This window comes from Lucilia cuprina, chromosome 2 (genome assembly GCF_022045245.1).
Source record: "Lucilia cuprina isolate Lc7/37 chromosome 2, ASM2204524v1, whole genome shotgun sequence".
In the NCBI taxonomy this organism is placed as follows: Eukaryota; Metazoa; Arthropoda; class Insecta; order Diptera; family Calliphoridae; genus Lucilia; species Lucilia cuprina.
This window is the reverse complement of record NC_060950.1, coordinates 58,968,063-58,982,472: the sequence shown is the minus strand read 5'-3', so window position 1 is coordinate 58,982,472 and position 14,410 is coordinate 58,968,063. Positions and strand designations below refer to the sequence as shown.

The window sequence follows — 14,410 nt, the reverse complement described above, 5'->3', positions numbered from 1 at the left end:
GTATAAGTTAGTTTTTAAAACATCAATATTTAATTATTATTTTTTATTTCGAAATGAATTATTGCAATGTAGTATAAAAAAAATAAAACTAATATTAAATAATTAAAAAAAATACTCTTGATTTTATATTTATTTAGTTAATTTTTAACGCTTCAAATTCTGTTAAAGTTTCATTTTCTTTGATTTTTAACAATTTGAATTGTGGTATAATTTCTTGATGCCTCAACCACAATGGACTGGTTAACATTTGTGATTTTATATATTCGGAGGCCTTAAAGCACTGGGTACTGCAGAATTTTTTACGATCTGTTATATCATAGACCTTATTGTTTGTTGTGGAAATTTGATATTGTTTAGTGGGGACACTGAAAAAAAAGAAGATATATATATATTAGAATTTCAAAAGAATTTTTAGTATTTTTTTTCATTTTATAGAAAATTTTTAATATTTTTAAAATGTTTTACAGTATTTTTATACCCTTCACTTTCGTGAGAGGAGTATATATAAGTTTGTCATTCCGTTTGTAATTTCTATAATATAATTTCCCAACCCCATAAAGTACCTATATATATTCTGGATCCTTATAGGTAGGGCAGTTGATTAAGGCTTGTACGTCTGTCCGTCTATGTGTTTGTTGAAATCAGTTTTTTAGAGGAACCCAGATATCGGCGATATCCGAATCTTCAATAATTTTGTTAGATATGCTTTCGAGAAGAACGCTATTTAAAATCAGCAAAATCGGTCCATAAATATCGGAGATATAAGCAAAAAACCGAGACAACCTCTGAAAATTTCATCAAAAAATGAGATTTTTTATTCATGCTCAAACAGAAATTGCAAAAAACAAAAACAAAATACACAATCATACGGTAAATTTTTTTATTGTACTCTTGTTTATAAAAACAAGGCAGAGCGAGAGCAGCAAAGTAAGAGTAGCAGAGCGAAAGCAGCACTAGTGTGTTGTTATTGGCTAGAAACATGGAATTATGTATGTGGAGCCTGGCTTAAGTAAGAACCATAGAAGAAAACATTTTGGTACATTTTCGTTTTTTAAATGGTACTTTTTGAATTTCATATAATATTGAACCTAGAAATATGAAATTAAGTATGTAGAGTGTAAATTAGGTGAGAATTCATAAAAAGGAACTTTTTTGTACTCTTTCGTTTTTCAAAGGGTACTTTTAGATTAATCTATAAAATTGAACCTAGGAATATAAAAATAAGTATGTAGATTCGGAATTACATAAGAACCAGAACCCATAAAACAGAATTTTTTGGTACTTTTTCATTTTTCAAAAGGTACTTTTTGAGTATTATATGATATTGAACCTAGGAACATAAAATTAAGTATGTAGATTCGGAATTAGGTGAGAACATATAATATGGAACTTTTTGGTACTTTTTTGTTTTTCAAAAGGTACTTTTTGAGTTTTCTATAATAATTCACCCAGAAACATGAAATTAAGTATGTAGAGCCCGGATTAGACGAGAACAAATCAATGGGGATCTTTTGGGTACTTTTTCTTTTTTCAAAAGGTACTTTTTTGAATTTTCTATAATATTGAATCTAGAAACATGAATTTAAGCATGTTGAGCACGAAGAATGTGATGTAAAAGAGGACTTTTTGGTACTGAATGTTTTTTTAACACACCATGGTGAAGGGTATATAAGATTCGGCGCTGCCGAATATAGAACTCTTACTTGTTAGTTTTAAATTATTTTCGTTTAAAAACAAAAATTTGTGATTTTATGCAAAAAAAAAGTAAAAAATGTTAAAACCGTCTATCTGGCTAAACATGTACGGATGAAGTTGTTAGTACAAATACTATTTCGCAGGACTTTAAACCACGAGGGGTTCAAGTGCACAAGATGTCAAAGTGCTTTAAGTGAACACCTGCAATCCCGTATCATATACACTTAACACCTTTTCATTTCCAACATTTAGTCTCACAGCCACTTCTCTGTGGTATATCTGTCTTCGGCAAAAGCACCGAATTTATCACGAATTATAGAATTTACTGTGCATCAGTCTTTTTTTTAATCGACATTCTTTTCCCTCGAATTTGGGTTTAAATCACAGTCACCACGGGCTCCCCGAAGGTACCTCTTTAATAACCGGGACAAAACAAAGTCAGAAACTCTGCCCTGCGGTCTACCAGTTCCCGCGGTAACAGATTATATTCTTTGGTTCGACCTATGTCTAATCATTCCAAGGAAAGGTTGAGGATACATTTGATCATCACCAGTTCATAGTCCTGGCAGATTAGATGTACTGAAAGCACTTCTTTTCAACGGGATTGCAATAACTCCAAGATGGGATCTTTCATCAAGGTAACATGCCCCCGAGAAATACAAGTGCACACACAGTTTAATAAAAGTCAATGTGTACACACAGAGATCGAGACACAGTTACGAAATCACTAAAAGTACCTATTGGAATCTCGCTAAGATATTGTTTTTAAATTATGAAATATAGATTGCGGAATTCATTGTGTAATCAACCGCATCCATAGATCTCCTGTTTTTTGCAAGACGCACAATGATGTAGGTCCTATTATACCCACCTTAAAGTATAATAATCGGATCAGAATCATTTTCTGAGTCGATTAAGCTATGCCCGTCCGTCTGCGCGTCCGTCAATGTAATCCTTGTAATCATACAGCTCGCAATTTTGGAGATAATTTAATGTAATATGGCACATAATCCTTAACGGTACCGTAGACGAAGCCTATTAAAAATGGTTAATATCGGTTCATTATTTCACCAAGCCCCCATAAATTCATAATTATGTTTAATATACTCGTATCTCGACAAAAACCTGCAAAACAAAGTTCTATAGTAGCCTTGATGACCATCATGAAGTCTTTAATTATAGGACCTCATTTGACCCTAGACCCTTTAAAATTACCCCCTCAAAATTAAATGTTTTATAATGAAAACTAAATCACATTTCATTTTTGTAACAGTTGTAGGGTTATATTATAAGGTCGACCTCGCCCGACTATAATTTCTCACTTTTTTAACATTTACGTTAAACATTCGTTTTTAAAACTATTGCAATGAAATTTAATTTCATTGCATTATTATTTACTTTTGTAACAAAATTATTTACTTTTGTAACAAAATGTCCGTCCATGCCCAACAAATGAAATTGTTTTTGTTTCAAAAAAAGTCGATTGTTCGTATGTTGACTTTTATAAAACTATAGATTTACAACAATATGTTAAAACTTTTGATAAGTACTTGATTTATAAATCGTTTTCAAAACTTACTTCGCCACAATAACACCACACAAAGGATATGAGCAAAACTGTAGAATATGCCTTTCATCGACTATATCTTCATAGTGACACTGATTAATGTGTTTCAACTAAAATTACAAAATGTTTACAAATTACGGATTACAAATTTACATTTACAACAAAACAAACTTACAGAAGCGCACCTTTAATAAGAAATCCTCTTCGGCTATATGACGTTCCAGCAGGGATTCTACGATGGCCTGGGCACGAGCATTGCACTCTTTTTTCTTGCGTATAGCTTCAATTAATTGTTCTTTACTAAATGTAAACAAAGTCAATATATTGAATAAGATGACTTAAACTAAACATACCTTAAATGTTTAGTTTTTGATTTAGCATTGCTTTTGTCACTCATTTCTTATTATTATTATTTGTAATAGCAAATTGCAAAAGTAAAATACGATCTAAAGATATATCACTTGTCATTAACTTTTAACTTCTGTCATTTTTAACTCGAAGCTTATAAACAATAATATTGCCATATTTCAATGTTTAATACAAGCATATGCTTGTGTGTTGAGCGTCTCTGTGTTGGCATGATAAAGCAACACTGTCAATTCATCTAACGTGGCATACTTTATTTTTCCCTTCACTTTTCATTAGTTAGACAAGGATAGCTATATACTTTAAATAGCATTTTATCTCTTTTAGCTGCATTATTCATATAGAATAGATAAATTTTCACCACAGTGTATAAGCGGGTTTTTATTCACCATTCGCTGTAGAAAAAACAGCCTTTTCAGTTTCAGAGCATTTGTCGAAATTCATTTTATCATGGTTAAGTTAGGTTATATCGTCAAATCATAAAATTATTTATAAGCTAGTTTTTTAAGGAAAAACTTAAATTTAGTGAATTTGCAGTGCGAAAATTTTTGAGATTTCCTCAGACGAACACTTGGCGAAAGCGGTGAGCCTAAAATATTTTATATTTTTCATTAAAACTACATATTAATTTACATAACGCGTTGCTTGCAACCGTGCGGTCGGTCGTTGGGTCAAATTTACATGTACATACTACATATACAAGTGAAAATCCAAAGATTCTTTAATATTTTATATATGATTATATACATATATATAATGGAAAAAATGGTGGTGGTGTTGGCAATAAATTAAATGACAAAGTCTAAATGCGGCTTTAGTTAAAAATATAAAAAACAAGAAAATTTTATACAAAAAAACAAATATGGTACCTCAAAAATATAAACGAGGAAACAAAGAAATCTATAAACATTGATACCTTGGAATTTTTGCTAAATTTGTTGGTGAAAACATAAAAATTCTATGGCTAAAGCTCCAAATTTGTTGGGTTTGTGTGTGAAAAAGTGAAAATTTTTCACATTTTATACATACAAAATGCTATGTATTGTGTATAACCACACTGGTTTACATACATACATATACATGCCAAAAAGAAATCATCTACTCTGGTCTTCGGTATCGTAGTCTTTTTCGTTTTAGTTTGAAAAATACAAATTAAAAAGAAAAATGAGGCGAATACAGCATTTGTGTAAACGCGCACAAACATTCATGAATACAGACAGACAGCAACATTATTATAAGCGCGCTGAACGCACGCGTTTGTATTGCTGTTTGCTACTTTTAAAGAGATTGTTGCCTCGCTCCAAAATTGCCATAGGACTGCCCGTCCGTCCGCTCGTTCATTTCGTCTGTCATTTCCAATTATCTTCATCGTCGTCATCATCCATCCTTTGGTTCATTCACATTTTTATGACAACAAGCATAGACCCATTCAGTCCGTCCGTCCGTCAATAATGTGTTTAAGTGAAATATGATGGTACAAAAAAATATCTACTGCGTAAAAACTTTATTTGTTCAAAAGTGTGGTATCTAGTCATACGTCATATAAAAAAATATTCGCCATCATTATTTTACTTTTGTAACAAATTCACCTTTTGTTAAATTTTATTAAAATATTTTATATATCATAATGTAAGGTTTTTATTATGTATCTTTAATGAAATTTACATGTTAACAATTTAATGTTAACAATTTACAAAATTATTAATTTAACAAAAAAAATTTCCATCATTAAATTTTTTAATACAATTTATATTTATATGTTTCGGCTCGCATTCTTTGGTTGTCATCCATTTTGTTTTTTTTTTCGGTACTTATTTTTGTTTGCGTGTGTTGTTGTTGTAGTTTTACCTCTGTTTTTTATTTGAATTGGTAGTGTGGTGAATTTTACTTAAATGTTGCCAGATGCATTTTATTATCTGCTAAATGCATGTTTTGTATCTTGATAATAAACAAGTTTTAATTTATCTGTGACAAGGAAAAAAAACAACGTGCATATTTTATGTTATGCAAAAAACATGTTTTTTGCATATTTGGATAATTTATGATCTACAAGCAAAATGTCTGTTATAAATTATTGATAACTTGGCATAACTTTACTAATCTAAAAGGCTTATTTCTTAATAAAACTAAATGTTTTTGTGATAAAAATTTCAATTTATATTTATTACGAAAATGTAAATAAACGGATTAGGTATATAATTAAACATACGCATAATGGCATGTAAAAACTCAAAGTATACCTCCATATTCATAAATGCTCAATAAAGTTATTGATGGTTAATTGTAAGAATTTCGTGGGTTAAATGTGCGTAATAAACCTAAAATAACCGATTAGTTGGGGTTACCGTTCACGATCTTTTGGAAGATTGTTAAAGAAGAATTGGAAAAAATCCGAATCTTTGTTTTTATACGGGGAACAATTTTTAGATAATTTCTAAATATTCATTCGATTTTTTTATATAAACATGCAATAATATATAATTAAATATATTAAATTTTTTCAGTTAAAATTAAATTTCTAACTACCTATTTAGAAATATAATCGAATCTAATATTTCCATGTTTTTTTTTTCTCGACGGGCACTAGTTTAATTTTTTTAAATCCTTTCTATCGGTTCACACTAGGAAACTTTTGATTTTGTGTGAGAGAAAGAGGAAGAATATCGTTCATCTCTCTCGCGGTACAAAGTTTCCCGTTCTCGGAAACTTGTTTTGTTTATCTTCTCATTCGTACAACAAATCAATGCAATTAATATGTAGTTTCTGAAACAAAAGTTTATACATATGTTTAGAACAAGTTTCTCAACAAAAGTTTTCTAGTGTGGACCAGGTCTTTCCAAAACGACTTTTTTATGGTATTAAAAATTTTAAGGAATTCCTCATTTACTTGATTATTATCCATAGGTAGGTTATACGTTGAAAAACATGTCGGTAATGTGTTGGAAAACAATTGCCAATAATCAATTAATCATATTAGTTGAAATATATTTAATCTAATCTTAATCCCTTTGATATTTTTGAGTACAAGATTTACTTTCGCAGTGTTACCATACAAAACAGCAGAAAACGATATTATCAATACAATTAATGTTTTATAAAAAAGAAAACAATTGTAAACATGATTTAAAAAAATATAGATTAAACATTACTTATACCATAATTGTAAATGTATTATGAAAATTAATGAAAACCTAAATTTGAAGTTTCCATAATTTATACTAAACAATAACAAACATTTTAATCTTTATTTTCTAAAAACAAATCTGGAAGATAACGCTTTTGCTATATTGTATCTATAAAATTACATTCAAGGTTTTTGACATTTACAAATACATACAGTGAATCAACTAAGTTTTTTGCCTACCTTTTTTAAGAGAATTTAGATTTTTGTTTATAAATAAAATTGAAAAAAACATGTAAAAAGTAAATTTATTTAAACCATTGGACTCCTGACTATGTTTTAATTTAGACCTCTAAACAGACCTTAGGATGCTTGGAACCAATGTAAAGTAAACTGTCGTGTAGTACAGGAAAAATACCTAATTTAGATATTTTAAAATAGAGGTGGTTATCATACCCTAAGGTCAAAAGCAAAAATTTTCAGCTAATACATACACTTATAAATATTTAGAACCCAAATCAAGAATAACTATCAAGATCCTAATACGCCTACTGTATCTTATTCATAAAATAAAGCATTTAAAATTTGAGGTTGAAAATCAGGATTTTATCATGTAATAGTTCTATAGTGGTATATGGTGATGTCCCCATACTTAGAGTGGCTAGGATGGTACTTAGTGTTATATTTATCGAATAAGAATCAATATTATACAATTCTAAATAAAATTTACACAGTACTCCCTAGTATAATGGGGTTTCCGTAATGTAGTTTTTGTTTATCAACACAAAATGACCAAAAATCTAGATTATTTTTGTTACAATATATAGATTTATACCTCACAAAACATTTATCATGTATCCAATTCAAAATTACTTATTATTTTCGAAATTTAATGAAAGAAACGACAGATTTCATGTTAAGTCAAATATTGATAAATTCTGATAGGTATATAGGATAATAAATCGGTTTAGATATTTTAGTCGTTCCACTACTAAAATATCTAAAAAATGTTATTCTAATATATAGAAGTAATAAAAATATTAAATTTTATAAAATAATGCAGCAATATTAAAAAATGAACAAAAAACCTAAAAAAAGCAAAATACTTTATTGACCCAAAAAATTAACAATACATTTATCAAAAATCTCGTTAATTAATATAACGATTTTACTTTTTATGGTAGAAAATTAAATTATAAGATATTCTTTAAAAAATACAATAAACAAATTGCTTTATTTTTTAGATAAAGTTTCTTCTTAAAATTTTTAAAATTTTACAAAGGCAAATTACTTAATTGATTCACTGTAAAAGGAAAAATATAAAAATAAACAATAAAGCCAAAAAAGTTATTGTGTCCTTCAGTATAAGCTGCTATGATTAAAAATTTAACATCAAATAACAGACAAAACTAGGACTTGTAGAACCTTAATATTTGTACATATCTCAATAAGAACATCGTGGTTAAAGCATCTTTTGACACCTCTCCTTTTAGCGAAAGAGTTAATGTATATGTACATATGTATGTATCTAGGTACATGCTGATGTTTCGTAAATATAATAGTTGTGGATAGAAAATTATGTATTTAAAAGTTATTAATGTCCCTAAAAAAATGTTATATGAAAACATTTTGCCGGTAGAAACGTGACATAAAATTTATAATTTAATGGTATTGAAGAATTACATGCATCTAAATACAAACACATACCTATAATAATACATATTTATGTAGTAGGTTTCTATCTAATATGAATGTTTTTAATACCTTGTTAACCTAGATTCACGTGTATTGGTAAAAAACGAAAGAGTAATTAAACAAAATACATACATTTGATTACAAACAAATCTTGTGTAGTGTGGTATACATGTTTGTTTACAAAAAAACAGTGGCAACGTTTAACAAGTGTGTTGAGTTTAAATTCCCCATCAATTCAACCAACAACAACAAGACAGTGGATGGTGAATATTGTTAAACCGGCGTTTTTACATACCTCTCTTCTCTGCTCTTTTTTTACTCATATTTCTTTTTCGTTGTTAGTACTTTTGGACTATCACTATATGACAAAAGAAAAATTTGTATGTTTTTTTTTTGTTCTCTGCTTCTTGGTTAACCAAAAAAAAGAAAATCGGACAAAATAACAAGTTCCATTGTAGGTAACTTCTTTGGCAAATATATGCATATGTAGTATGTAGATATGTATGTTTGTATGTGATTCATTCTAATTTTATATTAGACAAAAAAACAAAGAATTTATATGTAAATGAACTCTAAAAAATAACTGTTACACAATTGATTCTATTTTTTCCAACTATTCACATTTTACCGCCATTCGTTTCCAACACAGCAAAATTTTACAACAGCGAGTTATCAAATCGAACGAAAAGCATATTTTTTTCTTTAAATGTTTGTTACTTTGTCCTCCTTTTTTCATTCATTACTACTAGCTACTTGTATTTCTTCGTATACTTACTTCTCTTTTTAAATATATTTTGTGTTATTTCTCTTTTTTGTGTTTGGTAATTTTATATTTAGAAAGTTACGTGTCGACTTTGTCGTGGCGTTAGTTTTCATCAAATAACCAACAAACAATTTAATAACTATAATATAAACAGCAAAACAAACAAAAAGTTACCACAATAGATAAAAAAAAGCAATCTTAACTTGTAAAATGTTGCATGAGATAAAAATTAAATTGTTATATCAATTAGAAACAATAATAATCATATTTCTCTTTTTTTTTTGTCTTTCCCATTTTTCCATCTTTGAATAACAGGACACCAACCAACAAACCATAAGATAAACAAAACAAAGAAACATCAACAAATTTTACTGAAGCAGTTGTTGCATTAAAAGCGCGGCAGTTTTTTATTAACACTTCGTTTTGGATAATTTAAAGTCAATTAAACAAAATCCTCAGAAAATCATGGAGGAAGATGAGAGGGGCAAACTTTTCGTTGGTGGTCTTTCATGGGAAACCACTCAAGAGAACCTATCACGTTATTTCTGTCGTTTTGGCGAAATTATCGATTGCGTTGTAATGAAAAATAATGAAAGTGGCCGTTCACGTGGTTTCGGTTTCGTTACATTCGCTGATCCAGCCAATGTTCAACATGTTTTGCAAAGCGGACCTCATACATTAGATGGTCGTACGATCGATCCTAAACCATGTAATCCACGTACTTTGCAAAAACCCAAAAAGGGTGGTGGTTACAAGGTATTCCTTGGTGGTTTACCCTCTAACGTTACCGAAACTGATTTGCGTACATTCTTTGGACGCTATGGCAAGGTAACGGAGGTTGTTATAATGTACGATCAAGAAAAGAAGAAATCACGTGGTTTTGGTTTCCTTTCATTCGAAGAGGAATCGTCTGTTGAGCATGTAACAAATGAACGTTATATTAATCTTAATGGCAAACAGGTGAGTTTTGAAATAATTTTATTTTATAAAAAATAACATTAATTTTAAAATAATGTGCAGGTTTGTTCATATGTTTCATACATAGGCTTATTTTGATATTTTTCCATTTTAGATTAGATTTTCCATTAAAAACTTAGTATTAGGAAAAATTTAAAACATCTAAGGTTCACACTAGGAAACTTTTTTGAAAAACGTTTGATTTTGCCTGAGAGAGAAAGAATATCATTCATCTCTCTCGCGGTACGGAGTTTCTCGTACTCGGAAACTTGTTTTGTAACTGTCGGTCCACACTAGTCAACCTTTGTTGAGAAACTTTTTCTTAATTTATGAAACTTATGATTTTGCGTGAGAGAGAAAGAATATCATTCATCTCTCTCGCGGTACCGAGTTTCTTGAACTCGAAAACTTGTTTTGTTATTCTACAAATCAATTCAATTAATACGTAGTTTCTGAAACAAAAGTTTAAATGTGCGGACATTAAGGAAACTTCAAAAGAGAATTAAGAAAACGGTTCTCAACAAAAGTTTCCTAGTTTGGACCAGGTCTTATTCTTCTCATTCTAACAACAAGACTTGGTTCACACTGGGAAACTTTTGTTGAGAAACTTTTCATTTTGTTTGTGAGAGAAAGAGATGGTTGACGTTTCATTTTCTTTCTCTCACACACAAAAATCAAAAGATTCCTAGTGTGAACCAGGTCAAACAAATCAATGCAATTAAGACCTAGTTCATACCGGGAAACTTTTGTTGAAAAACTTTTGGTTTTATCTATGAGAGAAAGAGATGGTTGATATTTCTTTCTCTTCTAGTGTGACCTAGGTCTATCACGTAGTTTCTGAAACAAAAATTTCTATGTGTGGACTTGAAAGAAACTTTAAAAGAGAATTAAGAAAAAGTTTCCTAGTGTGGACCAAGTCTAAATGTTTATAAAGTCTACATTATATTACTTTTTTTATAATGCATATACTGGAGCCCGGTATATAGAAACATCCATAATTATTATTTCTCTCTATAAGTTCTAAGTCTGAAACGAGCAATTTTATTTCCTCTCCGTTATAAGTCAGCAACGGAAGTCTAAAATAATTATAGGAGCGAAAGGCAGAGAGTAAAAAATAGTTCTCCAACTTGTTTTGCTTGTTTTTCTATATGTGGAGCATACATAAAAGAAGAGAGGAGATTACAAGTGCGCTCATTTGAGAGCTCATTGCTTTTCGTTGATTTATAGTTAGCGGATATAATGGAAAAATTATAGAAAATTAAAACAATTGCATTTGCTGAAAGTGTTTTTATTATCTTTACAATACAAATGTAATGCGTATTAAGCAACTGTAAAAAAGACAAAAGAAAACAAAAGTTTACAATTTGATAATAAAAAAAACCCTCAGTGGAAAAGAATAATGGTCTCACTAAAGAGAAGCAAGAAAAGTTATAATGAAAAACTCTCGAAACTAATGCATTTAATTAGAAATTACTTTTAAAATACATAATCGTATTTTAATGAAAACATTTTTAATTATTTCAATTATTATATACATTTCTTTTGAAGGTGGAAATCAAAAAAGCTGAACCACGCGACGGATCCAGCTCTCAGAATGCCAATAACAGCACTGTTGGTGGAGCCTATGGCAAACTTGGCAATGAATGCAGTCACTGGGGTCCACCCCATGCACCCATCAATATGATGCAAGGACAAAATGGACAAATGGGAGGACCACCATTGAATATGCCTCTAGGCGCTCCCAATATGATGCCTGGTTACCAAGGTTGGGGTACATCTCCACAACAAGGTGGTTATGGCTACGGCAACAGTGGTCCTGGTTCGTATCAAGGATGGGGAGCTCCACCCGGCCCCCAGGGACCACCACCACAATGGTCCAATTATGCTGGACCTCAACAGACACAAGGTTATGGTGGTTATGATATGTACAATTCCACTTCAACCGGTGGTCCTTCTGGACCCTCTGGTGGTGGCAGTTGGAATGCCTGGAATATGCCACCTAATTCAGCTGGACCAACTGGTGCACCTGGTGCCGGTGCTGGCACAGCTACTGATATGTATAGTAGAGCTCAAACTTGGGCTACTGGTGGTCCCTCCACAACTGGACCTGTTGGCGGTATGCCTCGTACAGGACCTGGCAATTCTGCTTCGAAATCTGGTTCTGAGTATGATTATGGCGGTTATGGTTCTGGTTATGACTATGACTACTCAAATTATGTTAAACAAGAAGGTGGTGCCTCTAACTATGGAGCCGGCCCCCGTTCAGCGTATGGCAATGATAGTTCAACACAACCACCATACGCTGCTTCTCAGGCAGTCTAAAAAGATTTTTATGCCTAAGTTTAATACCTGCTGCTAAATAATAATGCTGCTGCTGTTATTCAACTAATAAAATATCAATCACTACAAGTAATAGACAGTAAAACAACTACAGATAATAAAAGAACAAAAAAAAAGCAAATCCATCTACTACAACAATAACTAAACAAGATTAAATAAGAACAACATCAACAAAATTAAACAAGGTGAACATATTCTAAGCTATAGCGTCGTCTGTTTCGTACAGTTGTTAAATATTAAATTTTATATATATTATTATTATTATAATATTAATAACTAATTAATAATTAATTATAAAAAAAGATCTTATAAAACAAACAAAAAATATGAAACTATATATATATGTAGATGAAACTCTTCAAAAACAAAGTTTATATAACATACTTATATATAAATAGTAAAAGAACTTGAAAGGAAAATTGAAGATTTTTTAAGAACATCAAAAAAAAAGAGTAAAATTTTTTATATATATATACATAAACTTTACTATATTACTACTATATACTACCACTAAAACACAACAGTTGCAAAAACGGAGAGTAATTTAATGAAAACATTAATATATAATTAACAATACGAAAAACAAAAAAATACAAAATTAGTTAATTATGATGTAAACCAACTGCTAAAAAAAAAACTAAAGTTATAGAAAAAAAAAGGAAAAGAAAAAAACTAAAAAAAGAAACACAACAAACATGTTTTAGGATAAAGAAACACACACACACAAAAAAACACATTAAAAATAGGGGTTTAAAAAGTTATAAAAAAACATTTTTTTTAGAATAACATTACTACTATACTTTATATAAACACGTCAAAGCTTGAAAGGGAAAATCTCTGCAGGACAAATGTCTTAAGCTTCAAAGGGAGATTTTTTCAAACGAAAAAGATTAACTAGTAGTTGTTAGTTGTCTTTGGTTTGTATTATTTCTAGAGAAGTTTTTAGACGGAGCAGATATTTTCGTTTTTTTGGTAAAGACGACGTGTATAAGTTTATATATGAATTTTTTTTTTAATGATTAAAATAATTTCAAAATTACTTTTTTAGCTAAAAATGTTCTTTATTTATTTTTTAATTACAAGGTAACTTTTAATGTTAAAGCAAAGAAAACAAATGTGTCTGCATGTAAAACTATTAGATTTCTAGCATACCACAATGGATTACATTTAAAACAAATTAAATTAAAATTTAAAATTAAACTACTACAGACATATTCATTATATAGTTAAAACCTACAGTTAGACATTTGCATATATAGTTAAAACGTTAATATTTAAAATTAAATATTTATATAACTTAATATAAAAGAAAGAAAACTACAAATAGCATTAAACGAGATAAAAGAAAAAAATCAAAAAAAAAAAGCACGTTTTTCACTTTTAGCCTCTACTTTTACTACTATTACTACTACTACTCTTTTTCTCAGTTGTTTTTAAGGATTTTTTTTAAATAAATTTCATTTACTTTTTTTTATTATTTTAAATTTATTACATTTTTAATTTAATGTTAACTATTTTGGTGAATTGTAGCTTATAAATAAATATATTATAAACATTAATTAATTAATAAAAAGAAACATTTTTACCTTTAAACAAATAGCGAATTAATAGTTTAGGCATGAGTTTTTATGTTTCACTTTTTTTTTAATATTTTTTTTTTTTTGGTAAATTTTAAAAAGTAAATGTCGTTTTTAATTTTTATTTTAAAAATAAACTTTAGTTAAAAGCAGCTTTTTACTATAAAAAGCTCTATACGAATAAGAACAACAACAACAATAAGTAAAGTTGGTTTTCATAACGTTTTAGTTTATAACACAACAAACAAAGAAAAAAAATAAGCAAAAGAAAATATATTAATCGAATTAAAAAAAAAAACAACAACAACTTATTTTCAATAAATTTTATA

At 29.3% G+C, this 14,410-nt stretch overlaps 2 protein-coding genes across 2 annotated transcripts; one reads left to right on the top strand and one right to left on the bottom strand.

Annotated features, from left to right (window-relative positions):
• Positions 1-99: 99 nt before the first annotated feature.
• Positions 100-3,953, bottom strand: LOC111681721 (putative RNA polymerase II subunit B1 CTD phosphatase RPAP2 homolog). Its single transcript, XM_023443612.2, has 4 exons — positions 3,616-3,953; positions 3,448-3,562; positions 3,275-3,372; positions 100-365 (listed from the first exon to the last, which is right to left on the bottom strand). The coding sequence occupies exons 1-4, from the start codon at positions 3,657-3,659 to the stop codon at positions 134-136; spliced, it is 489 nt and encodes a 162-aa protein (XP_023299380.2). The 5' UTR covers positions 3,660-3,953; the 3' UTR covers positions 100-133.
• Positions 3,954-4,016: 63 nt separating this feature from the next.
• On the top strand, positions 4,017-14,097 carry LOC111681732 (heterogeneous nuclear ribonucleoprotein 27C). Its single transcript, XM_023443625.2, has 3 exons — positions 4,017-4,211; positions 9,523-10,167; positions 11,713-14,097. Exons 2-3 carry the CDS (start codon positions 9,673-9,675, stop codon positions 12,484-12,486), a joined length of 1,269 nt encoding a protein of 422 aa, XP_023299393.1. The 5' UTR covers positions 4,017-4,211; positions 9,523-9,672; the 3' UTR covers positions 12,487-14,097.
• The last annotated feature ends 313 nt before the right edge of the window (positions 14,098-14,410 follow it).